We start from the raw sequence: 27,675 nt of genomic DNA on the forward strand, positions 1-27,675 counted from the left end.
TCTTAGGAATCCTGCAAGGCCAGCCTACCTGCTCACTGCTTCTGAAAACTCACCCCCCACCCCACCCCACCCCACCCCACCCCACCCCACCCCACCCCACCCCACCCCACCCCACCCCACCCCACCCCAAACCTCTCAGCACTTTCTATGAACCTCTTTGCAGGTATTCATCCTGCACTTAACTGACTGGGGCTTTAGTTTTGGATTTTTTTTAATGGGGCATAAAAGACTTTAGTGTGGCCAGAGGGGCCAGTGGAGGGCAGACAGGAGGCTGCAAGCACAAGCATAAGCTTGTGTATGAGGGCTATGTTGGCAAAGGGTGGGCTGGGTGAGGATACTGGGTGTGGTTAAGGAGATGAAAAAGAAGCCACGGGCTTCCCCTGGGGGTGGTGGGAGGGAGAATCCAAAAACCAAAAAGCCCCTTGCCGCTGACTCAATTCCGACATATCAAGAATTCAGAAGGGCATAAAAGAGGGCCCAGCCAGGCCCAGCCCGCTGAGAAGCTCCTGCACTCAGGAAACACAGCCATAGGGCCACTCCTGTCCAGGAGTCCAGGTGGCACAAGCAGTTTCCAAGTGGCTAACCTAAGGTTGGTAGTTCAAACCCACCCAGTGTGCCATGGGAGAAAGGCTTGGCAATCTGCTTCCGTGAAGATTACAGCCAAGAAAACCCTACGGGAAGTTACATTCTGCAACACAAGGGTTCACCACGAGTCGGAATCAACTCCACATCCACAGGTTTGGGTTTGTTTTGGTCCGGGGGCCTAGAGTCTAGGGTGGCAGACAAGGTAGCAGCATTAGCTGAAACTTCTAAGGTGTCACCTCTTGATGTCTCGGCACCAGGCCTTCGGTGATGCTCAGTTCAAATAGGCTGAGTGCACAGAGGATGAGCCAGTGGGTTTCCACCCCAGGCCCTGACCTGGCACCTGGCAAAGATCAGGCACTCAACAAACAATCGTCCTCCTTTCCCTTCCTTACCCACTGAAAGCCGATTCATAAACACAAAGCAGAAAACAAAAGAACATGCCTAGAAAATAAGTATCCATATGTATAAATATATACTGTATTTAAAAGACAGTAACACTCTTCCATTCTCATTTCTTCTTTTTCTTGTAAGGTGCAGCAGGGAGGAAGATCTCTCGAAGGTTGCTCCAAGCCCCATGGGAGTAAGTGTTCTGGAAAACTCGGGGTTCTGTGGGTGGGGGCTGGGCCTCGTGGCGGCAGTGCTGACACAGGACCCGGCCAGCTCTATACCACTCATTAGTGGTCTGGTTGGTGGCGGCCAGGTACAGAGCAAAGCATAGGTAGCCCCCCAGGAGGAAGCTGAGCACCACAAGAAACCCTAGTAAGAAGACGATCCTTGGGAAGAGCAGGAACAGGTACTGGGGGCAAAGAAGGAGTACAGTCAGGAGCTGGATAGTGACACACTTGCGGGTCAGCACCCACTAGCCCTGGCTCCACCCATGAGGACATCCCAGCCGCCTCCTCAGTCACCACCAGCAGAGCTGTCTGGCCCACTGAACATAAATCAGAACCATAAACAGCACTGACAGATAGCCCAGGAAAAATCCTAGTATGTCCAAGAGTTTAACATATGATATGTGAAGTGTTCTCTCTTCCGAAAATTCCCTTCCTTCTCCTTTTTATCTATTCAAACCCTTCCTGGCTTCAGTTCCATTGAAGGAAAAAGGGAAAGTGTATTCAGGAAATGATAGTATGACAGTTGTGTGCCGTCAGGTCAGTTCCAACTCATAGTTAATCCTACGAGACAGAGTACAACTGCCCTATAGGGTTTCCTAGGCCGTAAGTTTTTATGGGAGCAGATCGCCAGGTCTCTTCCCCCATGGAGCCACTGATGGGCTCAAACTGCCAACCTCTGGTTGGCAGCCAAGCGCTTTAACCATTGTGCCACCAGGGCTCCTTCTATGATAATTAGCAATGTATAAAATAAACAAATAAATAAATGTAGACTTTAGTTCAAACATCAAATAAAGTCCAGATAGACAGAAGAGACCAATACCTCTCCAAAATACACGTACAAGGACGTTCATAGTAGCATTGATTTTCACAGTCCCCACCCCCCGCCCAATCCTAAAAGAAACAAATCAAGTACCCGTCCTCAGCAGAAAAGTGAAATGAACTCTGGGATATTCATGCTACACAATAATAACGAGCTGTTAAAAATAAGGTCAATTTCTAGGTACTGATTTGGAAAAGACGTCTGTAATACCAAATTGCCCAGTGAAAAAGGCCAGATGCAAATCACTGTGGTCCTTTGTGTAAAAACAAAAGAGAAAGGACTCTGTGAGGCTGGCTGGCTACATGAATACACGTGAGAAAAAAGCCTGGGAATATATACACATCACACTATACAAGTGGTTACCTCTGGGGAGTGAAATGTTGGGGGGGTTGTAGCTTCCACTGTTCACTTTAAACACTTCTATACCACTTTTTTTTTTTAATTTGTGGTAAAATATAAAATTTGCCATTTGAGCCATTTTTAAGTGTACAACTCAGTAGCATTGATTATATTCACCATGCTGTGCTACCATCACTACTAATTATCTCCAAAACTTTTTCATCACCCCCCACAGAAACTCTGTCCATTAAGCAAGAACTCATTTCCCATTTCTCCCCGCCCCTGGTAACCACTCATCTGTCTCTATGCATTTGCCTATTCTAGATATTTCATATAAGAGCTATCATATGATATTTGTCCCTTTTGTGTCTGGCTTATTTCGCTCGTCATAATGTTTTCAAGGTTCATCCATGTGGTGGCATGTATCAGAACTTCATTTCTCCCTGTGGATGAGTAATACTCCACTCATCTGTGTAGCACCTTTGGTGCATCCATTCGTCTGTTGATGGACATCTGGGTTGCTTCCACCTTTTGGCTGTTGTGAATAACACTGCTATGAGCATTGGTGTACCAAGTGTCCGAGTCCCTGCTTTCAATTCTTTTGGGTATACATGTAGGGGTGGAATTGCTGGTTCATATGGTAATTCCATGTTTAACTTTTTTTCTTCTTCTGTTTTTGGCTTTAACAAAGAGAAATTTATTTTCTCACGGTCTAATAGGTTACAAGTCCAAATTCACGGCGTTGGCTCCAGGGGAAGGCTTTCTCTTTCTGTCGGCTCTGGAGAAAGGTCCTTGTCCTCAATCTTCCCCTGGTTGAGGAGCTCCTCAGGCACAGGGACCCGGTGTCCAAAGGACGCGCTCTGCTCCTGGTGCTGCTCTCTTGGTGGTACGAGGTCCCCCTGTGTTTAACTTTTTGAGGAACCATCAAACTTCTGTACCTACCAGAAATGGATGAGGGTTCCAATTTCTCCACATTTTTACCAATACTTTTTATTTTCTGTTTTTGTTTTTAATCTTAATAATAAACCCAAAAACAAATCCACTGCCATCGAGTTGATTCTGACTCATGGCAACCCTATTGGACAGGGCAGAACTGCCCCAAAGGGTTTCCAAGGCTGTAATCTTTACGGAAACAGACTGCCACATCTTTCTCCCATGGAGCAGCTGGTGGGTTCGAACCACTGACCTTTTGGTTAGCAGCCCAGCACTTAACCACTGTACCACCAGAGCTCTCCCACCTATTAGCATGGCTATTATAAAGGCTGAAGGAGCCCTTCAGGTCATCAGTGGGAAAGCACCAGGGGTGAAGCAGTATTTCACGTGGCTTTGACTTAATGCGTAATTTCCCTGACGATGCTGCACACCTGTCACGGATTGAACAGTGTCCCCCAGGAATATCTGTCAACTTGGCCAGGTCATGATTCTCAGTATTTTGTGATTGTCTACCGTTTTGTCATCTGATGTGATTTCCCTGTGTGTTGTAAATCCTATCACTATGACATAATGAGATGGATTAGTGGCAGTTATATTGATAAGATCTACAAGATTAGCTAGTGCCTTAAGCCAATCTCTTTTGAGATATAAAAGAGAGAAGCAAGCAGAGAGACATGGGGACCTCATGTCACCGAGAAAGCAGCGCCGGGGCAGAGCTCATCCTTTGGACCTGAGGTTCCCATGCTGAGATGCTCACAGACCAAGAGAAGACTGATGCGTCACAAGGCTCTTCCTCCACAGCCACAGAGAGAAAGCCTTCCCCTGGAGCCAGCACCCAGAATTCAGACTTTTAGCCTACTGGACTGTGAAAGAATAAACTTCCCTTTGTTAGAGACATCCACTTGTGCTATTTCTGTTACAGTAGCACTGGATGACCAAGACAGCATCTTTTCATGTACGTATCATCCATTTGTATATCTTCTTTGGAGAAATGTCTATTCAAGCCACAAAAAGGAATGAAGTACTGATTCATGCTACAACACAGATAAACCTTAAAAACATTATGCTAAGTGAAAGAAGCCAGACCAAAAGGCAATATATTGTGTGATTCCACTTAAATGAAACGTCCAGTAAAGGCAAATCAATAGATAAAGCAGATTAGTGGTTTCCAGGGGCCAGGGAAGGGAAAAATGGGGAGTGACTGCTAAGAGTATGGGGTTTCTTTTTCGGGTGATAAAAATGTTCTAAAATTGATTGTGGTGATGGTTGCACAACTTTGTGAATATGCTAAAACCACTGAATTGTACACTTTAAAATGATGAATTTTATAGAATGTAAATTGTATCTCAATTTTTTAAAGAAGGAATGGCATCATGTTTTTACTGGAAACATAAATGTCCCTTTTCCAATTTTGAAACCTGAGGTCAGAAAGCTCACCCCACAGAATAATTACCTGAACAAGAAAGACGGTGTCAACAACCTGGGAGTGTCCGTGGGTGTCAATGTAGGTCTCTAGGTACAGATCCGAGAAGACCACCACCTGGACTAGAAACGCAGTGATCACGCTGGCCATGGTGGCCGCCGATGCTGTCAGCGTCAAGAGGTAGATGAGGAAGTACCTGGCGTTCCAGGCCCCGATGCAGTTGTTCACCCAAACACAGTGATGGTCAAAACGATGCACACACCTGTTACACACCCCTGCACAGAATGAGGGAGCCACACCTGAGCTGGCCCTTGATGAGACCATGGCCCTGTGCACACCTGCGGAGACCTTTACACACAGCCCAGTGGCGGCACACATGGAGGATGTGGCAGCTGCTGCCAAGCTCCGAGCACTGCACTGTCTGGTACTGAGCATTTGACATGTGGCTACACAGAGAATCTGAAAGGATACTTGATGTTGATACCGGTAAATTTAGAGTTGCTTTTTAACGTATGCAAGCTACCTTAGAACTCAACGTGAATAATGCTGATGGGGCACCAAAACAAAAAACAAACCCACTGTCATGAAGTCGAATCTGACTCGCAGTGACCCCATGTGTTACAGGGTAGAACTGCTCCACAGGGTTTTCTTGACCATAACCTTTATGGGAGAAGACTGCAAGGCCTTTGTTCTGTAGAGCTGCTGGGTGGGTTTGAACTGCCAACCTTTAGGTTAGTAGTTGAGCACAAGCCATCCGTGTCACCCAGGGGACCTGAGGTGGCACAAGAGTTAATTTACTTAACTTGGATAGACATAGTTTTGGAACTGACGTTTTTGCTTCTAAGCTAAATCAATTCTTCTAGTAATGACAAACTGTTCTGTTACTGTAGCTGTGGACAGTAAGGGAAAATGACTGTTTGGTCCTCGAGTCAGCTATGGGAAAACTTCTCAGAAGGTTTGGAATAGCGTGGGTACATGAATCTACTTTTCCAACTCTAAGTGTTGGGAAATACATATACAGATGAAGTGTTGCCAGTGAAAATCTAGCATTTGAAACAAATCGAATGTAAAATACACCCCAGATTTCAGAGACTTAATAGGAAAAACAGGATATAAACTAGGTCATGAATAATCTTTGTATTGGCCACGTGTTAAAATGATATTTGGGACACGCTAGGTTAAATAAAGTATATTATTAAAATTAATTTCACCTGGTTCTTTGGACTTTTGTAATGGGTGGCTGTTAGAAAATTTAAAATCACGTCTGTGGCTGACGTTATTCTTCTATTGGACAATGCTAGCCTAGAATCCCAAGCCCTGCCCAGGAGACTGGGCAGCACCAGGACCAACGGCAAGCACACTACCCCACAGAAACCTCTCCTGGGCAGCTTGACCTGCCTTGTGGCAAAGGCAGGGCTGTCATGTCCAGGCCTGAGGGTTACGCAACTATACCAGAACACAGATTTCACCCCCAGTCACAAGTAGTGGCTGCCCCTTGTCTGGGAGACAAATGGCTCTGCTTTTAGATTTATGGGATATTCCCTTACAGACAAAGCACACGTGGTCCTCCGTGCGGGGCAGGCGGCTGGGGCAGATAGTGCCACACTTACTGCAGTGCTTGGATCGCGCCGGCTTCCTTAAATCACAAGTGGGACACCTCACATTCTTCCGAAACATCACTTCATCAAATTCATAAACTTGAAGAAACAGTAATTCGTTTGCTTTTGTTATGGTTCCTGAAAAAAGTAAGGACAAATGTCAGTTTCTAGCAACAATGTTATGGACTGGATGTTCACAAAACCTGTTCCCACACAGCACAAGTAAAATAGCTACGTTTAGCATTTTAAATAGTTCATTTTTGTAAGAGCTTTTTGGAGATATAATCCACATACCATATGCTTCAACCATTTAACGCATACAACTCACTGGCTTTTAGTATATTCAGAGCTGTGCAACCATCACCACACTTAATTTTAGAACATTTTCATCGCCCCAGAAAGAAACCCCGTACCCATTAGCAGTCACTTTCCATTTCCCCCTCTTCCCTCCAGCCCTCTGCAACCCCTAGTCTACTTTCTGTCTGTATGGATCTGCCTTTTCTGGACATTTATGTAAGTGGGATCATACAACATTTGTCCTTTCGCGACTGACTTATCTTCAAGTTTTATCCATGTCGTAGCATGTGTCAGAACTTCATTTCTCTTTATGGTAGAATAATATTCCATTGTATGGATGGACCACATTTTACTTACCCATTCACTAGTTGGTGGACATTTGGGTGTTTACTGAGAGTATCATTACTGATAGAAGCCCTGGTGGCACAGTGGTTAGAGCACTTGGCTGCTAACCAGAAAGTCAACAGTTCAAACCCGCCAGCCACTCTGCAGGAAAAAGATGTGGCAGCCTGCTTCCCTAAAGATTTACAGCCTTGGAAACCCTATGCGACAGCTCTACTCTGCCCTATAGGGTAGCTATGAGTCAGAATTGAATTGACTCAAAGGCAGTGGGTTTGGTTTTTGGTTTTATCCTGACTGACAGTATTCTTCAGATCACAGCTCTATCTATAACACAAATAAGTGAAAATATATATCAAAAAGACAAACTAAAAAAAAAGTATACTGGAAAATTTTGTTGTTGTTGTTAGGTACCGTTGAGTTGGTTTCGACTCATAGCAACACTGCCCAGTCCTGGCCATCCTTACAGTCGTTGTTATGCTTGAGCTCACCATTGCAGCCACTGTGTCAATCTACCTCGTTGGGGGTCTTCCTCTTTTCCACTGATCCTGTACTTTGCCAAGCATGATGTCATTCTCCAGGGACTGATCCCTCCTGTCAACACGTCCAAAGTATGTTAAGACGCAGTCTCGCCGTCCTTCCTTCTTAGGAGCATTCTGGTTGTACTTGTTCCGAGACAGATTTGTTTATCTTTTGGCAGTCCATGGTATATTCAATATTCTTCTCCAGCACCACAATTCAAAGGTGTCAATTCTTCTTCGGTCTTCCTTATTCATTGTCCAGCTTTCACATGCATATGATGCGATTGAAAATACCACGGCTTGGGTCAGGCGCACCTTATTTTAAACAGTTCTAAATAGCCCATGGGTCAAAGAAGAAAAAAAATCAAACCAGAAAATACCCACAAGTGTCAGATAATGAACACACTACATGTTGAATCTTGTGCAGAGAACTTAGAGCGTGCACCTAACTAGATGTCACTAGTCTACATACAAAGAGCCTCAACTTACCAGGGTTGGTTACACAACTTAGGGCGAAAAAGCACAGGTTTACAAGCAGCAGCAGATAGGGCAGGAGAAGGTAATACAAGGAGAACTCCAGCTCTTGACAGTAGCCAAATACTTCCCGGGTGTATTCAGTATAAACCATCCCTTGCAAGACGAGGTGCAGGATAATGAAGGTGTAGTTTCTGAAAGAAGACAGGTACATGGCTTGTTCACTCGGATTCTCCACGAAGAAACCTTACCAAGGAAAGCAGCCAAGGGCCAACCACTTCCTTCGGGCTTGAGATAATAGGAAGAATTCAATAGGAAATTATACGAAACATTTCACATAGTGCACAGCACATACTAAGCACTCAATAAATATCATCTATTATTATCTTTCTTTAGAACCAAAGTCTCAACGTTAGAGTCTATTTCTTTTTACTGAACCAGGTACGTGTCAGTATTTTCCCACTCTTTAAATATTTCTACTTAAAAATTGTTAGTTGCCACCAAGTCGGCTCCGACTCACGGCGACTTTATATATAGCAGAAACACTGCCTGATTCTGTGCCATCTTCATGATCGTTGGTATGCTTCAATTCACTGTTGTGGCTATTACTGTCAGTCCCAGTAAAAAACCCAGCACTCTCGAGTTGATTCCCACTCATAGCAACCCTATAAGACAGAGCAGAATTGCCCCATAGAGTTTCCAAGGAGCACCTGGCGGATTCGAACTGCCGACCCTTTGGTTACTATCAGTAGACATGTCAAAACCCTGTACTCACTGTATCTCTTATTTTTGTGAATCTCTTCAAAGGGTTAGCACCTATAAGCATGTTTCACTTTTAATAAAACCCAATATATGAAAATGTACATTGGGTAGTCACCACCCGTCTGATAGTCAATACACGGGATGGTCACCATTCATGTGGAATTTAAGAGCTGGAAGGAACTACAGAATAATATAGTCCACAGCGTTTTGTTTCGCCTCCCAGATTTGAAACATCACAGAATTTCTAATGCTGAAGGTTCTTTAGAAAACACTTAGTCCACCTGGAGGTCACCTTTCTGCCCGATAATAGATGGACTCATAAAATAAACAGTATCACCAGTGAGTACTGTGTTCCTTTAAATAATCATCGATATGAGACCAAACGGTTAATATTTACCATAAAGCAAAGATGAGAAGGGGGGGAGGGCAGAGAAGCTAGATGAAACAGATCAGAATGGAAATAGAATGCTGACACATTAAGAACAATGTAACCAATGTCACTGAACAATATGCACAGAAATTGTTAAGTGGAAACCTAATTTGTTGCATAAACTTTCACCAAAAATAAAATTAAAAGTCCAATTTCTTCATTTTTTTTTCTAATTAGAAAAGAAGTCCAGAGAAGTTAATTACCACGGCCAAGGCTGCAAAGCTGCCATGTCAGGGCTGGCATAAGACATAATGGTTCCTTTTCTAAATATTACTTACAGTAAACATTTAGTATGGGTAAAATGGGATACATCTAGCATTTGTTACTATCAAGCTGGAATGCTCCCAAATGGCACAACCAATAACTACAAACATTTTTGTTTAAGTGTCTCATAAATCTTTGGGGGAAAAAAACTTGATCAAAGTCAAGGATGTAAACCACTCTGGCTGGTATTCAGGCACACATTAGCAAAATGATGATAGATGTCTTTGTAATTTACTCCCCTTCCCCAGGACCCATTTTATTTCCTACATTGGTAGCCTACAACACGTGAGATTGCCTACCCACAAACCAAACCAAATCTGTTGCCGTGGAATTGATTGATAATGACCCTACAGGACAGAGTAGAACTGCCCCATAGGATTTCCAAGAAGCGGCTGGTGGATTTCAACTGCTGACTTTTTTGGCTAGCAGCTCCCAGGGCTCCAAGATTGCCTACAACCATCCTCTATTCTTAGACTGCCGCCTTAGCCAACACCTGCCCCACCCGCAGCTGTTCAGCCCAGACCCTCCTCCACCCCACATAGATCCTCACTGGGTCAGATGGGGGGACAGGCCTCTAGAGCCAGCGTGAGTGGACAAACTGGGTGCCTCCATGCCACAGCCATTTCGGATCTCCCCACAAAAGGTTCTGGGTCCCCATCTGGCCATCTGACTCAGAATTCTGTCTCAGGACTATTCTCTGTCCTTCTCCTTCCCCAGCCCCACCCTCCCCAGGTCACCTGGAACTCAAGGGCCTGGGGGGCAGCTGGGACCCACCTTCCCATCTCATTCCAAAGGCTGGTCCTTCCTCCTGTTGTGTCGTCTCCTCCTTGGGCCATCAAAACCACAGCCCCAACTCTCCCTCACAACGAAGCTGGGTAAATGGCAAAGCCTGCCTGGACTCACCATGCTGCCTCTCCTCTGAGGGCCCTGTCTACCAAAGCCCACTCCCCCAGTTCAATTCCCTTGTGCTCCTGGCATCCCAGCATGGGGGGCGGGGGCAGGGTAATCTATTATATTCTCCCAGAGCTGGAGCTGTCCTCCAAGAAGCCTGGTAAGTAGCCCCACACTGTGGGTCATAAAAATCAGCTCTGAGAAACCAACGAGACTCCTGCAGAGCAGCCAAATGCTTAGCATATTCTGAGAGGTGCACTTCCCTCAAAACCCACGGAAATGGGGTTCCCACTGTAGCGTCCAGCACCCAGACCGGGATTTCACCGGGAACTCACTGACAAACAGAGCTGGGCACACTGTGGAGCCCGGATGGAGGCAGCCAAGAACGACGTTCCTTTTAATCAAGCTGAGGAAGCTCAAGAACACACGTGAGTGCACGACGGGGCGCGGGAGCTCTGCCGACGCAGCAGAGGGAGAGGTGGGCTCCCCTCCTCCGCGGCCCTGCCTTCCTCAGCTGTCCTCCTCTCTTCCCGCTCAGTCTCCCTCTCACTCCTCCGCCTCCGTCCCACCCTCCACTGCACACCATCGTGCCCTGCACGTCTGTGCAGCTGCTGGCGGACCAAGTGGGTGACTCTCAGCTTGGTCGCCAGGCTGACAGCCAGCCAGCTCCAGGGAGTGTGGTGCCAGAAAGTCACGGAGGACCACTCGGCTGCAGCTACAAAAACCCTGGTCAGGTCTCCCTCTGGTCACTCCTAGGTGGCCTCATGGCCAACCAAAACCAGATGTCGCTGAGTCAGTTCTGACTCATGGCGACCCCATGCGTGTCAGGGTAGAACTGCACTGTATAAGGATTTCAATGGCTGATTTTTTCCAGAAATAGAGTGCCAGGCCTTTCTTCCAAGGCAGCTCTGGGTAGACTCGAACCTCCAACCTTTCGGTTAGCAGCTGAGCATGTTAACCATTTGCACCACCCAGGGACCCCTATCATGGCCACAGGGGACTACAAAATACTGCAGCTCCAGCTATGTGAATTTTTTCTTGTTCAATGTACATCCATCTGAAAAGAAATGGTAACATTCACGTTGGAACTCACACAATCACGTCTGCCTAGAAGGTTGCTGCGGGAGTTCAACGAGCCAATGATGTGCGTAAAGAACATAAGTGTTCATAAATATCGTTACTATCCTTGTCGTTACCATGGTTGCCGTCGAGTCGATTCTGACACGTGGTGACCCCATGTGTGCAGGGTTTTTAAGGCCGTGACCTTTTGGAAGCAGACTGCCAGGACTTTCTTCCGAGGTGCCTCTGGGTGGGTTCAAACAGTCAACCTTTCAGCTAGTAGTCGAGCACTTAACTGTTCGTGCTACCTGGAGACCTCCATTACTGTTATTACGACATCTCACTTTCCAGCACATTTGACATTGTTTTAGTGGTTGCTCAAATGACAATCACAAGGTACCAATCTCCTCTCTGCTTTCCTGGTTACCTCGACTTTGGTGTCCACGTGGGTCTCATCATGAGTATGGACGTGCCTACCCTCTGGATGGGGCAGCATGTCCGTCCCGCCGGTCACATCACCTTAACCAGGCAATGCAGGAAGGCTGCTCCACAAGTGCACGGAGCAGACGGGCCAAGGTGTGTCACCTGAGAGCCCGAGAGGGACTTCCAAAACCCTCGACTCCACCTCCCCTCACTCCCCAGCTGCAGAAAATGAAGCCCTGAGAGAAGAAGTGACTCCTCCCGTGGCCACACAGTGGAGGAGTGGAGTTCCGAACCTAGGACTCTGACCCTTCCCAGTGTCCTTCCCCCACGAGGCTGGAAACCACAGGGAGCTTCCAGAGCTAGGGGATGACAACAATTAACCATCAGAACAGAAAAGAAGGGTAATGTTTAAACTCTGAAATTAAAAAAAAATAATCCACTGCTGTCGAGTTGATTCCAACTCATAGCGACCCTATAGGACAGAGCAGAACTGCCCCACAGGGTTTTCAAGGCTGTAATCTTTACGGAAGCAGACTGCCACATCTTTCTCCCTCGTAGTGGCTGGAAGGTACAAACCATCAACCTTTTGGTTGGCGGCCGAGCACTTAACCACTGCATCACCAGGGCTCCTTCTGAAATATAAATACCGTGTATGAAAGAGGTAATGGAGCAATCTGTGCACGGCTCTCTGAAGGCATTCCGGAATTATACGGGAAAGTATCTGAAATAAAAGAAAAGAGAAAGGCTCGATTGCATTTCTCAATCCTCCCATTCCCAAACAAATTAGATTCCCCATGTATGTTGTTATGTTCCGTTGAGTAGCTGCCAACTCACAGCAACCCTGAGTGACAGTGCAGAACTGCCCCATAGGGTTTCCAAGGCAGTAATCTTTATGGGAGCAGACTGCCAGGTCCTTCCTCCCAGAGAGCTGCTGGGTGGGTTCAAACCACCGACCTTTCCATTAGCAGCAGAGTGCTTAACTGCTGCACCACCAGGGCTCCTTTCTCCATGTAAAAATGGCAATATCGGTACTACTAAGTTTTGTGCTAGCATGTGGACAGAGAAGAGATTTAAGAGGGAATAAAGAGAACATTCCTCAACTACCAACTCCTCCATTTCTACCCTGACCCCAAAGGAGGCTCCATGTCAGAGTCTTCAGGGAAAAGGAGGGGCATGGAGGGGATGGATCAGTAACACTAGTTCAAGCCCAGGCTCTGGAGCCTGCCCCCAGATCACCAGCCACTCGCCCATGTCAACCCCTCCTGAGGGCTGCTTGCCCCACTCTGGCTCACTCTGATCCCTGAAGGAAGAAGGTGGGCGGCCTGACACTCAGCTTTCTGACCATACACGCCCCCGCCCCCGCCCCCAGTTTCATCCATCGGGACCCTCCAGGCAGACAATGCTCACATCCACGTCTCATTACAGCAATCAAATGCAGAGGAAAACTGTCCACCTTGAGAATGTTATCTTATAACTGCAAAGAATCATCACTAGATTACTTTCAACAGTAACCAGAGAGAGTGAGACCTCTGAATATACCACAATTGCCATAAATAAAAGACTACAGGAACAAATGTATTAAAATGACACCCCTTTTTGTCCTGTCAGGACCCTGGCGAGTTGAGTTGAGTGGTATCCAAGCATCACTGTTACCTGTGCTCCTCCCCTGACCAGGCCATCCAAGTACTGGGTTCTCGCACAGATGCAGATCAGAGCCACACCAATCAGCAGCAGAGCCAGGTAGAGCGAGAAGAGAACCAGGAACTCCATCTTGGGGGCTACAACAGAAGGACAGTGACCATCCACTGCTGAGGGATTCATTCCAAGGCGCATATTCTCAGACACCAACTACCTAAGTGGCTCCCCACACTGAATGACAACCTTCAAAGCACACACCCTGGAGCCCTGTTACTCTTTGGTGGGGCCCTCAACAGTCCTGAGCCTTGTCTGTTTAGAATTTCCCAATATAATGCTGGAGTCTGCTTTTGGGACACTGCTGGCTGGGAGATTCCAAAATAAAGCATATGTGGCGGCGGGAGGGAGGGGAATGCAACTACCCTCCCACCCCAGCAACAAATCATTTTTCTTTAAATATAAATATTCGCATAGATATTGATACAGAAGGTACCCAATGATTCTACTAGACAAAGTCATTGGAACAAGCATCCCCCACACGCAGTTAACGGCTGTTCTCAGAATCAGGCTTTGTGTCCCCCCACATATCCCTCCAAGACAATGGCCACAACTATCAGGGATCACCCGTCGGGACCAGAGTCGGTCAACACACACACATAAAACCAAACCCATCACGGTAGTCAATTCCAACTCATGTGACCCCCTGTGTTAAAGACTAGAGCTGTTCCACAGGGCTTTCTTGGCTGTAATCTTTATGGAAGTAGATTGCTAGGCCTTTGTTCCACGGCACTGCTTGGGTGCGTTCACACCGCCAAACTTTAGGTTAGTAGTCAAGCACAAACCATTTGTGCCACCAAAGACCGGTCAATTCACAGACCCAGGAAAACTAGTCTTTAGCGGTGACCTGACCCAGCATCCCAAAAACCAAACCATCACCACCTTCACCTGAAACTGTCCATGAGCTGATAATGGCAGAAAGGATAAGCAGAAGCGCCAACGGAACCTGTGCCACCACACACCCTGTGCTCCCTCCATGACTTAATTCACAGTTTTTCGCGTGTGTGTGCCAGAAGCACTGACATGTCTTTAAGGGAATACATGAATTCTTCTCCATAAACCAAGGTACTTGATAAACTGGAAATTGTTACTTTTGGCCTTAGTAGATGTGATTTTGGGCAGGAGTTCTGACTGTGAAAGCCAAACCAGAAACTACTCATGGGGTTATTGTTGTCGGGTGCTGTTGAGTCAGCTTTTGTTTCATAGCAACCCCATGGGACAGTATAGAACTGGCCCATAGGGTTTTCTAGGCTGTAATCTTTACAGGAGCAGATTGCCAGGTCTCTTCTCCCTTGGAGCCACTGGATGGGTTCCAACTGCCAACCTTCTGGTTACCAGCTGAGTGCTTAACCGATGTGACATAGGGCTCCTTTTCATGTGATTGTAGGGCGGAGGACTCAAAGTAGGAACAGCAATTCTCATGGCATGACTCAGGGCCCCAGCCTGCATATTGCTCTTGGTTGGATAATTTTCAGCCGGCAGCTCTGGCATTTCTCCTCCCAACAGTCACAGAGAATTCAAATGGCCTCTCCTCTTGTGCAACAGTGTGTGCCTGGCACGGCAGGTGGCACCCAAAGCTGCAGGCAACATGATTCCTGGTTTGCCAAGCAGGCTGGATCTGGCTGGAGAGAAAGATCAATGAATCACTCACATAATAAGACAGCGGAGGAGCCGGGGCAGAACTAGAAACGCATTGTGGCTAAGAATTTGGTGAAAGTCGAGGGGTGCTGAGCCCCGCAGGGTGACCGGGTTATGAGACTTCGGCAGAAACGGCTCATTAAGAAGAAATAAGCTAGGAGCCTTGAGTCCCGGGTCTTGCCCTATCCCTGGGGCGCCCACGCTGGACACCGGACAGAAGGGTGTCCCTGCGGCCACTTTCTAGCCCGAGATTTCCCCGGGGACCGGAGCCCGGGTGAAGGGCGCGGGACCCCGCAGGCCCGGAGGCGCCCCGGCCCCGGGTGGGGTAGAGCTGGGGCTGCGGCCCTACATCCAAGGGCGAAGGAAGGCTCAGACACAGAGGCCGATGGCCCTGGGCCAGCCCGGATGCCAACGATCCCCGCGGAGGCGGTCTAACTGCCAAGTGCCAGCCGTACCGCGCCGGCGCCGTCCGTGCGTGGCCCGAGAATTTCGGCGGACCGGTGACCCCGATGCACCCTGACACTGTGAGGCAGACTTCCGGCGGAAGTGCTGGGGGCCCTTTAGGGTGAGGACCGGCTGCTCGCGCCCCGCCTGGGCTTTCCAGTCTCTCCATGTTCTAGTCCGGCACACGCAGCGTGGAAAACCCGAGTTTTAGAGCAGTAGTGTTTTTTTTTAGTGTTAGATTCTTACAAAAAACCCGTTCTGGTGTAGGCGAGAAGGCCTGGGTTGTGAAACACCGAGCGACCCTGCCACCCGGGCAGAGCCCACTGCGGCCGCGCTCACACCCGAGCGGGGAATCCTGGCCAACCAGAGCCGTCAGACTTTGGGCGCTTATATAGTTTTCTTTGTGATGGGCAATTTGTTTTCAGCCGACGACACCTATCCTAGCCGTCCCGGCATCTTAACCCTGCCGAGGCAGTTCAAAGGTACGGTATGTACCAATCAGGGTCTGACATGCCGCTCCACGTGTGTCTTTGCTCCTGCTGTTTCTGAACAGCTTTGAACATCCAGCCCCTGGGGACAGTGACATTTCCTTGCCCACAAACCTTGAGGATCAGAGTCTGTTAATGACAGAGAGACCTGGGGTGGCAAAGGGTGCTTCCAAACATAGCATTGAGAATGCCCCTGTGGGTGTTGCCTGGCTCTGAACGCCTTTGAATCCGTGAAGACTTGTCTATTCATGATGCCTCTGAAAATTTGTCTGCCTGAGCCAGTCCTGCCCTCCCTTTGAGGGAGAAATGTCTGATCTCCAAACACGGACCTTAAAGCTCTTTTCCTGTCTGCCCTTGCTACCTATCCCAGATTCTTGCTTCTTTTTCTTTATCCTTTTTTAAAAACTCCTAACCAAGCTGGACACCTTCGCCTGTGTTCATTGTGCAGGGCCTTCATGAACTTGTGAACACAGAATTGGAAAACAAGAAAACTGAAGATCTGATTGGACTAGGGAAAGACTGTGGTTGTGGGTGGAGCCCCAGGGATGGTAATCCAGAGTGGGCTGGATTTCACTGCTGTCTGGAGCTAACTCCTTATCCTAAAACAGAGGTCCCCAGGCTGCGGAAATTTGCACTGCTTCAAGCTAGCTTTACATTAACATTTGGTTCCCCTTAACTGCTGCCCAGAACTAGAGGAAATCGGTGGAAACCGGTTTAGGTGCCATGTTGATATTCTGGCTAATCCTTTAGCTCATTAAGTACCACATACACATAGTAACTTTCCCGACTCTGGGTGGGGTTTAACTGCCATTTTCTGAACATGCATTGGATGAAAATCCATTGCCTTTGAGTCAGTTCCGACCCTGTAGGGCAGAGTAGAACTGAGATGCTTGATGTCATATGTAAATCCCATTAAAAACCCTGTTGCCGTCGAGTTGATTCCGACTCGTAGTGACCCTACAGTACAGAGTAGAACTGCCCCACACCGTTTCCAAGGAGCGCCTGGTGGATTCGAACTGCTGATCTTTCAGTTAGCAGCCGTAGCCCTTAACCACTATGCCGCCAGGGTTTCCTGCGTAGTATGATTAAAAATGTTGCTGATGTGAGCGCCTGATCTCTAAAATCTGCACGTTACTGCAAAAACTCAACTGCAAAAAGACAACCCAATTAAAACATGGGCAAAAGATATGAATAGATGCTTCACTAAAGAAGACATTCAGGTAGCTAACAGATATATGAGGAAATGTTCACGATCATTAGCCATTAGAGAAATGCAGATCAAAACTACAATAAGATTTCATCTCACTCCAACAAGGCTGGCATTAATCCAAAAAACACAAAATAACAAATGTTGAAGAGGCTGTGGAGAGACTGGAATACTTATACACTGCTGGTGGGAATGTAAAATGGTACAACTGCTTGGGAAATCGATTTGGCGCTTCCATAAAAAGCTAGAAATAGAACTACCATACGATCCAGCAATCCCACTCTGTGGAATATATCCTAGAGAAATAAGAGCCTTTACATGAACAGATATATGCGTACCCATGTTTATTGCAGCACTGTTTACAATAGCAAAAAGATGGAAGCAACCAAGGTGCCCGTCAATGGATGAATGGATAAATAAATTATGGTATATTCACACACACACACACACACACACACACACACACAATGGAGTACTACGCATCTATAAAGAGCAGTGAGGAATCTGTGAAACATTTCATAACATGGAGGAACCTGGAAGGCATTATGCTGAGTGAAATTGGTTGCAAAAGAACAAATATTGTATAAGACCACTATTACAAGAACTTGAGAAATAGTTTAAACAGAAGAAAACATTCTTTTGTGGTTCCGAGAGGGGGGAGGGAGGGTAGGAGAGGGGCATTCACTAATTAGATAGTAGATAAGCACTACTTTAGGTAAAGACAGTACACAGTACAGGGAGGTCAGCACAATTGGACTAAACCAAAAGCAAAGAAGTTTCCTGAATAAACTGAATGCTTCAAAGGCCAGCGTAGCAGGGGCTGGGGTCTGGAGACCATGGTTTCAGGGGACATCTAAGTCAATTGACCTAATAAAATCTGTTAAGAAAACATTCTGCATCCCACTTTGAAGAGTGACATCTGGGGTCTTAAACGCCAGCAAGCAGCCATCTAAGATGCATCAATTGGTCTCAACCCACCTGGATCAAAGGAGAATGAAGAACGCCAAGGACACAAGGCGATTATGAGCCCAAGGGACAGAAAGGGCCACATGAACCAGAGACTACATCATCCTGAGACCAGAAGAACTAGATGGTGCCCGGCTCCAACCGATGACTGCCCTGACAGGGAACACAATAGAGAATCCCTGAGGGAGCAAGAGAGCAGTGGGATGCAGACCCCAAATTCTCATAAGACCAGACTTAATGGTCTGACTGAGACTAGAAGGACCCCTGTGGTCATGGCCCCCAGACCTTCTGTTGGCCCAGAACGAACCATTCCTGGAGCCAACTCTTCAGACATGGATTGGACTGGACAATGGGTTGGAGAGGTATGCTGGTGAAGAGTGAGCTTGGATCAGGTGGACACTTGAGACTATGTTGTCATCTCCTGCCTGGAGGGGAGATGAGAAGGTGGAGGGGGTTAGAAGCTGGCAAAATGGACACGAAAAGAGAGAGTGGAGGGAGAGAGCGGGCTGTCTCATTAGGGGGAGAGTAATTGGGAGTGTGTAGCAAGGTGTATATGGGTTTTTGTGTGAGAGACTGACTTGATTTGTAAACTTACACTTAAAGCACAATAAAAGTTATTTAAAAAAAAGTAAAAAAAAAAATGTTGCTGACGTGACTTGTATGAACTTTCTGCTAGTAACCCCCATAAAAGTAACCTTCCTTCTTGCCCCAACTGAGCAGTCTTGGCAGCAGCATCCCCGACTGTTCCTTTCCTTGTACAATGACCTCCCACTTCCGTCTCTCGTTTATTGGCTAAAAGGAGTCTCACTGAGCAAAACCTGCGGTTTCCACCCGGCAACAACCCTGCTGGTTATTACTGAGCTGGGGGTTAAATATTTAGAATTAGCCTTTTTTGCTCATCGATGTGGAACTTTATTTTTAACTCTGTTCATTTTTCCTTGGATGGTTTCAGTTGAGACTAACTTTGAATCTTGGTTTGATCACCTATCATATTTTGTGCTTTGTTGCCTTTCTTAAAAATTTATATAAGTAATACAGTATTGTGTTCTTGTAAAAGAGTAAAACTATACAAAACAAAACCAAAAATTTTCCTTGAGCACTAGCCCTCCCTTGACAGAATTAATCACTCTCTTTAGTGTGTGGAGTCCCTGGGTGATGCAAATGGTTAACATATTTGGCTGCTAACTGAAAGGTTGGATGTTCAGGTCCACCCAGAGATGCCTCAGAAGTCACATTTCTTCCAGGGCCTGGTGATCTATTCTGGAAAAAAAAAAAAAAAAAAAAACAGCAATTAAAAACCCTGTATAGCACAGTTCTACTCTGACACACGAGGTTACCATGAGTTGGAGTCAACTCAAGGGCAATTGATTTTTTAACGTGTATTCTCCAAAAGCCTCTTCTGTGCATTTATACGTGTGTCTTCAACAGGTCCCTGGGTGGCAAAAACATTTTGCACTCAACTACGAACAAAAATGTCCATCGGTTTGAATCTACCCTGCAGCCCCACAGGAGAAAACTCTGGTGGTCTACTTCCATTAGAACACAGCCATTGAAAATCCTACGGAGCTTAGCTCTACTCTGGAACACATGGGGCCACCGTGAGTCGGAATGGAGTCGATGGCAGTGGGTCTCGCCCCACGAGACCAGCAGCAGGAGTGGCTTTGAGGGGCACAAGTCAGATTTCAAAAAAAAAAAGTGGCAGGAAAATGCCGGGTTGATCAGAGGGAACTTTTATTTGGGAATTTACAGGCAGAGGTGGGTGCCAAGATTTCCGAGATGGACAGTGTCATGCCGAATCACCTGATTAGAAGCCCACACACAGCAGTTCGGGGTGGGGGTTTATATACTTAGTACTTACATGCAAGGATATGTGCAGGGGACCCCAGAAAAAACATGCTGACTGTGATGGAGGGGGTTATCTTTGTTAATGGGTTCCAATTGATGTTACCATGACATCAGGTATTTGGTACGTTTTTCCTGACTCAAATCACTGCTCAGTGAGATACTCTAGTTCTCTCCCAGACTCCTTTGTGGGCAGGATCCGTCTTGTATTGCTCAGGGCCCTCTCAAATGGGTTTGCTTTTGGTTTATTCATTCAACAAATATGTACTGAGAACTTAACATGTGCCAGCCTCTCTTCTAAGCATTGAGAACACAGCAATGAACGAAACAGACAAAAATTCCTGAGTCTTATGGAGTCCACATTCTCATGTACGTATATAATATGCTGTTTTCTAGAAATGGCATCTTATTGTACACATGGTTCTGCATCTTGCTTTTTTTCACTAAACAATATGTCTTGGTAATTTTTCCACACCACGACGTATAGATCTACTACACTGTATTTACCTCATTCTATGTATTTCATGTATTTCAGTGGTGGTTCAGTGTTAGAATTTTCACCTTCCATGCAGAAGACCTGGGTTCGAATCAGGCTAATACACCTTATACACAGCCAGTGCCAGTCTGTCAGTGGAGGCTTGCGTGTTGCAAGGTTTCAGCAGAGCTTCCAGACGAAGACGAGGAAGAAAGGCCTGGTGATCTACTGCTGAAAATCAGCCAGTGAAAACGTTATGAATTAAATGGGCGCACTAGCTCAGGGGCAAGGATGAGAAGACAGGAGGGGACAGGAAAGCCCGTAACCGGGAACCCAAAGTCGCGAAGGGGAGAGTGTTGACATGTCGTTGGGGTTGGCAACCAATGTCACAAAACAATATATGCATTAATTGTTTAGTGAGAAGTTAATTTGCTCTGTAAACCTTCACCTAAAGTACAATAAAAAAAAGAAAACTCTATGGCTCGCTTCAGTCGTTCCCTTGTCCCAAGCGGAAGTAGCTGCTGCTTGGCCCAAGGATCGTTAACTTGAATTAATGGATACAGAACTTCAGTGTTTCACGAGCATGTGGAAATCTGTATTTTACAACATGAATCTCCTGAGTTTTTAATGTTGGCAACCAAGTCAAGATTTTAAAACACTGTTCAGGCTAAGCACAACACACCTGCGGGCCAAATTTAGCCCAGGGGTCACCAGTTTGCAACCTCTAATTGCGTTGTTCTATTGGTAAACATTTAGGTTAGTTTCGGTGTTTACTATTACAAACAAAGCTGCAGTGGAAGTAACTGCGTGAGCTTCATTCCACACAAATAGGATCATTTTTCTAGGGCAGTTACAAGGAAGTAGAATTTCTGTACCAAAAAATATACAGGCATTTTAATTTTTAATGAATACTATTAAATTGCCCTTCAACTAAAAATGTATGAGAGAGCCTGTTTCTCCAAACACTTGCCAACATTTAGGTGAAATGGCATTTTATTTCTTTATTAGCAAACACCCATATAGTACTTACTGTATTCCAGGCACTGTCCTAAGTACTTAAAAATTTTAAACTAATTAAAAAGAAAATAACAAATGTTGGAGACATTGTGGGGAGATTGGAACTGCTGGTGCGAATGTTTTCCACTCTGGAAAATATGGCACCTCCTTAAAAACCCATAAATAGAAATACCATATAATCCAGAAATCTCACTCCTAGGAATACACCCTAGAGAAATAAGAGCCATCACACGAATAGACATATGCACACCCATGTTCGTTGCAGCATTATTCACAATAGCAAAAAGATGGAAACAACCTAAGTGCGCATCAACAGATGAATGGATAAACAAACTATGGTATATACACACAATGGAATACTACGCCATGATAAAGAAAAATGATGAATCTACGAAACATCTCATAACATGGATGTATCTGGAGGACATTATGCTGAGTGAAATAAGTCAACCACAAAAGGACAGATACTGTATGAGATTACTATTATAAAAACCCAAGAAAAGGTTTATACACAGAAAAAAACAATCTTTGATGGTTATGCCAAAGGGGAGGGTAAACCACTAACTAGGTAGTAGACAAGTGTTAACTCTGATGAAGGGAAAGACAACACACAATTTAGGGGGAGTCAAGACAACATAACCAAGGCAGTCGTAGTAGCTTCACAGACACATTCAAACCCCTTGAGGGGCTGAGGGCTGGGGACCATGGTCTTGGGGAACGTCTAGGTCAATTGGCATAACATACTTCATAAAGAAAATGTTTTATATCCTACTTTGGTAAGTAGTGTCTGGGGTCTTAAAGATGGCAAGTGGACATTTGACATAAATCTATTGGTCCCATCACGTTTGGAGCAAAGGAGAATGAAGAAAACCAAAAGCACAAGGAAAATATTAGTCCAAAGGGCTAATAGAGCACGTGAACCACAGCTTCTACCAGCTTGAGCCCAGAAGAACTAGACAGTGCGCAGCTACCACCACCGACCATTCTGATGGAGATTACAACAGAGGGCCCTGGACAGAGCAGGAGAAAAACATAGAACAAAATTCAAATTCACACAAAAAAGTCCAGACTTACTGGCCTGGCAGAGACTGGAGGAACCCCTGGGATGTGGCCCCTGGTCACCCTGCTAACTCAGAACTGAAGCCACTCCTGAAGTCCACCTTTCAGCCGAGGATTAGACAGGACTATAAAACAAACAAAACACGTGAGGAAAGTGCTTCTTAGTTCAATCAAGTATATGAGACCAAATGAGCAACGCTTCCCCAAAAGCAAAGACAGGATGGCAGGAAGAGACAGAAAAGCTGGAAGAATGGACACTGAGAACCCAGAGTGGAAAGAGAAAGGGGAAGAATTGCAACTCATTTCCTAAAGCTATTTGTGTATAAAATTTCTGGATGAAAAACTATAAAAATGAAACAATGTTTTCTGTATAGGAACAGCAAGTCCACACCCTTGGTCTACCAGCTGCACTTGGAGATGTCCTTCTCCACCTCCCGCCTTGGTCGAGACTTCAGGGTCGAGACTTCGGACAGACCTATCAAAAAAAAAAAAAAGACATGGATAAATATTTATCAGGGCATAAAAGAAGTTTAGAGGGCTGACATCTATTTACGTCTATTATTGTGAACCTGTTCAACCAAGTGAGGTGCTATCAGGAGTCTCAGCTGAAATATTTTTCTCTGTAATATTAAAAAATTCCCCCAAGCAAATAATGAAATTGCTCTTAAGTGTCTAGAAAAAAATTTAAATATTCCTCATTTCATCCTTATAGTAATCCTAAGGGGTAGGCATTATTATTTTGCCACTTTTATAGATGGAGAAACTGAGGCATAGGGAAGTTAAATAATTTTCCCAGGGTCATAGAGTGAGACAGTATGAGAGCCAGATGCAAACCCAGATAGCCGGGTTTCAGGATCAGTGCTTTTCATTACTGGGCTATGCCGGTTTAATTACAGTAGGCCAATTTCTAGTGAGGTTGAACTTCTTACATGTTTATCCGCCAATTGTTTTTCCTCTACTGCCAATTGCCTCTCCCACGTGTCTGTCAGTTTGTCGTACCGTGGGGGCTTGTGTGTTGCTGTGATGCTGGAAGCTATGCCACCGGTATTCAGATACCAGCAGGGTCACCCATGGAGGACAGGTTTCAGCTGAGCTTCCAGACTAAGACAGACTAGGAAGAAGGACCTGGCAGTCTACTTCTGAAAAGCATTAGCCAGTGAATAGCAGCGGAACATTGTCTGATACAGTGCTGGAAGATGAGCCCCCCGGGTTGGAAGGCACTCAAAAGATGACTGGGGAAGAGCTGCCCCCTCAAAGTAGAGTCAACCTTAATTAAAAGAGGAAGACCCTCAACGAGGTGGATTGACACAGTGGCTGCAACGATGGGCTCAAGCATAACAACGTTTGTGAGGATGGCACACGACCGGGCAGTGTTTCATTCTGTTATGCATAGAGTCGCTATGAGTCGGAACCGACTTGACGGCACCTAACAACAACAACAACAGCCAATTGCCTATTAATATTTTTGTCCATTTTTATTTGGGTTGGAAACCCTGGTGGCATAGTGGTTAAGTGCTACGGCTGCCAACCAAAGGGTTGGCAGTTCAAATCTGCCAGGCGCTCCTTGGAAACTCTATGAGGCAGTTCTACTCTGTCCTATTGGGTCACTATGAGTCGGAATCAACTCGACGGCACTGGGTTTGGTTTTGATTTTATTTGGGTTGTTTGACATTATCTTGTGGCTTTGCAGTACTTATTTACATATTTTGTGGGTTGGTTAAGGTACAGCCTAAGCTGCTTCTCTTAGTTTGGGTTCCCCCAAAAGTAGACCCTGAAACAAGGATTTGGTACAAGTAGCTTATTTTAGGAGATGGTCTCAGGAAACACAGTGATGGAACTGCAGAAGCAAGAGATAAAGGGCTGGAAAGCCACGAAAGCTGATGTTGATGAGCAGAATGCGACTGTGGGCAACCGGATGCTGTTCCACTGGGGGTCCTCTGCAAAGGCCCACAGAACAGGCCTCAGAATTGTCCCATGAGGGGCAGGGGAGCTGGAGTAGTCACCCAACCACTCCTAGGGCAAAAACTCCCGACCCCTCCTGGCCCGCCCCCGACATAGGCCAGCAACAACCCATGTGCAGGAACGCCCTTGTCTTAGTTTCCTTCTTAGTTTCCGAGGGCTGCTCTAACACAAATACCACAAGTGGGTCACTTTAAAGAATCAAAATTTATTTTCTACTCTGACACACTTAAGGCTGTCATGAGTTCTGGAAGGCTGAAATTCCAAATCAGGGTCTCGGCTCTGTCGATTTCTTCCTTGTTGGTATCCCTGGGTGTTCTTGGCTTGTAGACAATTCTCCCGCGGCATCTGTCTTCCCAAGTATGTGCTCACTTCTGTGTCTAATCTGCTTTTTTATTTATTTTTTTAATGGGATGAAATTATACCCAACAAAACGTACACCATCTCAACAATTTCTACATGTATCATTCAGTGACATTGACTACATTCTTCAAGTTGTGCAACCATTCTCAATATTCTTTTCCAAATCATTCTACCACCAATAACATCAACTCAGTGTCCCCTAAGCAATAACTGCCCCTTCCCCCTCCCCCCTGCTCCTGGTAACCACTCGTTATGGACTGAATTGTGTCCCCCAAAAATGTGTGTCAACTTGGCTAGGCCATGATTCCCAGTATTGTGTGGTTGTCTTCCATTTTGTGATCTGATGTGATTATCCTATATGTTGTAAATCCTAACCTTTATGATGTTAATGAGGCAGGATTGGAGACAGTTATGTTAACGAGGCAGGACTCAATCTACAGGATTAGGTCTTATCTTGAGTCAATCTCTTTTAAGAAATAAAAGAGAGAAGTAAGCAGAAAGGAGAGGGATCTCATACCACCAAGAAAGAAGCGTGTCCTTTGGACCCAGGATCCCTGTGCTGAGAAGCTCCTACACCAGGGGAAGATTGATAACAGGCCTTTCTCCCAGAAATGACACAAAGACTGGAGCTTGGGTCCTGAACTCCAACTTCTAGCATCCTAGACTGTGAGAGAATAAATTTCTGTTTGTTAAAGCCATCCGCTGGTGGCATTTCTGTTATAGTAGCACTAGATAACTAAGACACCACTAATAATCTTTGGTTTCTATACATTTGCTTATTTCTTATAAGTGAGATCATGCAGTATTCGTCCTTTTGCGACTGTCGCATATCTTTCAACTTGGTTTATGGTGTCATCACACAGAGGTTTTAAATTCTGATGTAGTCAAATCTTTACCAGCCTTTTATTTTGTGGCTTTTGTGTTTTATGTCTTGTTTAACAAGATATTCTTTGAGCCAATATTACAAATGCATATATAATATATGCATACACACACACCAAAATATATTCCAGAATATTTTCTTCTAGTTGATTTACGTTTTTATCTCCACTTCATCTGGAATTTTTTCCTGTGATGACCAAAATCGTTTCAGGAGGGAAAGGAGACATTTAAAGTATTTCACCAAGACACTATGTATTAAATTCTCAACTGTCTTCCAACGCACTTCCTGCTTTTCATGACAATCTGCTGCATACAAATGGCATAGGTGGACACCGAACTACCCTAGGTGTCTCCTAGAGACCCTATAGGACAGAGTAGAACTGCCCCATGGAGTTTCCAAGGAGCGCCTGATGGATTTGAACTGCTGACCCTTGAATTAGCAGCTGTAGCACTTAACCACTACCCCACCAGGGTTTCCGGTGTCTGCCACACCTCTCCCTAAATGCTGTTTGGATCAGAAAGAACCCACCCCAGCTCCAGGGGTGGGCCTTAATTGGTCTTAGCCAATCAGGATAATACTGCCCTTCCTATTACAATAAGTTTTCGAAACAAACGCAACCTCTGCCCCTGCGGGTGAGCCAATTCGAATGAAGCTAGGATTCTCCTTCAAAGGTTGTAAGAGAGGATGCCACCTCTCTCCCTGGGAGAGTAAAGATCTTTAAAGGAGAAGCCTGTGACTTCACTTCCCTCATCCAGGGCCATAAGGAAAGCCAGCCTGAGGACAACGCTAACACATGGGAGGGGACAGAACGAACAGTCACAGAAGTGGAGCCAGAGCTCTGACTGAGCTGTACCTGAAGCCTGTACCACACACAGCTGGACATTTTAGTCCAATGAGCTAGAAATCCCCTCTATTGTGTAAACCATGCTGAGTTACGTTTTACGGGACTTCCAACTGAAACATCCTAACTGTAACGGAAACACGTACTCCTTCAGCTCGTCTCCTCCCACCTCATGTACCTCTTTCTAAACTCATGTTAAATGTTATAAAAATAGATAACAGCAAAGAAAAAAGACTCTATCTTACTATCTTAACTGCTACTTCATTATTGTGTATTCATAGATAGATACGTATGTGTGAATTGTATATTCATGTAAATGTTTAAAAAAAAAAAAAACCCATTGCCCTTATATCCACTCATAAAGATCCTATAGGACAGAGTAGAACTGCCCCATAAGGTTTCCAAGGCTCTAGGTTTCCAAGGCTCTAGATCTTTACGGAAGCAGACTGCCACATCTATCTTCTCCCGCGGAGTGGCTGATGAGTTCAAACCACTGACCTTACAATTGGCAGCCAAGCGCTTAACCACTGCGCCATCAGGTCTCTCCTCGATCAGTCTAGATATTTTTAATTATTATCCAGGGAAATAATACAATGAACTTAGCCTTCTCTTATATTGGACAGTTGTATTATTTCCTACTTTTCAGTATTATAGTTTTTCAATTAACACACCTTCATAGCTTTTTTTTTTTTTTTAGTTTAATTATTTTCTCAGGATAAATCTCTCAGAGGTTGGTCAGTTACTGAAACTGATGTGAGTCTGGCATTTTATTTCTCTCTCTGTTCTTCAAAAACCTCCAAGTACAGACCTTGACGCTTGTATTTTGTAAATGGCACAGGAAGAAACATGCTACGTAAGCCGAAAACCAAGAATTTAATTCCAGTGTGAGACAAAGGATTGTATCGCTTGTGAAACATGCAACAAATAACCTTTCCTTGGAGCTTTTCTAAACCTTCCTGTTGGCCCTGAAACTAGGCCTGGGATATCAGTGTTTTACCTGCTATAAGATCAGTTGACAGGATCAACCCC

The 27,675-nt window shown here is 45.5% G+C and overlaps 1 protein-coding gene across 5 annotated transcripts; it reads right to left on the minus strand.

The window, feature by feature from the left end:
* Positions 1-1,044: 1,044 nt before the first annotated feature.
* ZDHHC4 (zinc finger DHHC-type palmitoyltransferase 4) lies at positions 1,045-15,597 on the minus strand. 5 transcript variants are annotated; one of them, XM_049904344.1, is made up of 7 exons: positions 15,452-15,597; positions 13,426-13,550; positions 12,420-12,493; positions 7,959-8,137; positions 6,325-6,450; positions 4,745-4,989; positions 1,045-1,381 (listed from the first exon to the last, which is right to left on the minus strand). In XM_049904344.1, the coding sequence occupies exons 2-7, from the start codon at positions 13,540-13,542 to the stop codon at positions 1,094-1,096; spliced, it is 1,029 nt and encodes a 342-aa protein (XP_049760301.1). In that variant the 5' UTR covers positions 13,543-13,550; positions 15,452-15,597; the 3' UTR covers positions 1,045-1,093. The 5 variants fall into 5 exon arrangements, with proteins under 5 accessions (XP_049760301.1, XP_049760300.1, XP_049760302.1 ...); XM_049904343.1 differs by having other exon boundaries at positions 15,116-15,597; XM_049904345.1 differs by having other exon boundaries at positions 15,558-15,577.
* Positions 15,598-27,675: the final 12,078 nt, after the last annotated feature.

Source organism: Elephas maximus, chromosome 12 (genome assembly GCF_024166365.1).
Source record: "Elephas maximus indicus isolate mEleMax1 chromosome 12, mEleMax1 primary haplotype, whole genome shotgun sequence".
In the NCBI taxonomy this organism is placed as follows: domain Eukaryota; kingdom Metazoa; phylum Chordata; class Mammalia; order Proboscidea; family Elephantidae; genus Elephas; species Elephas maximus.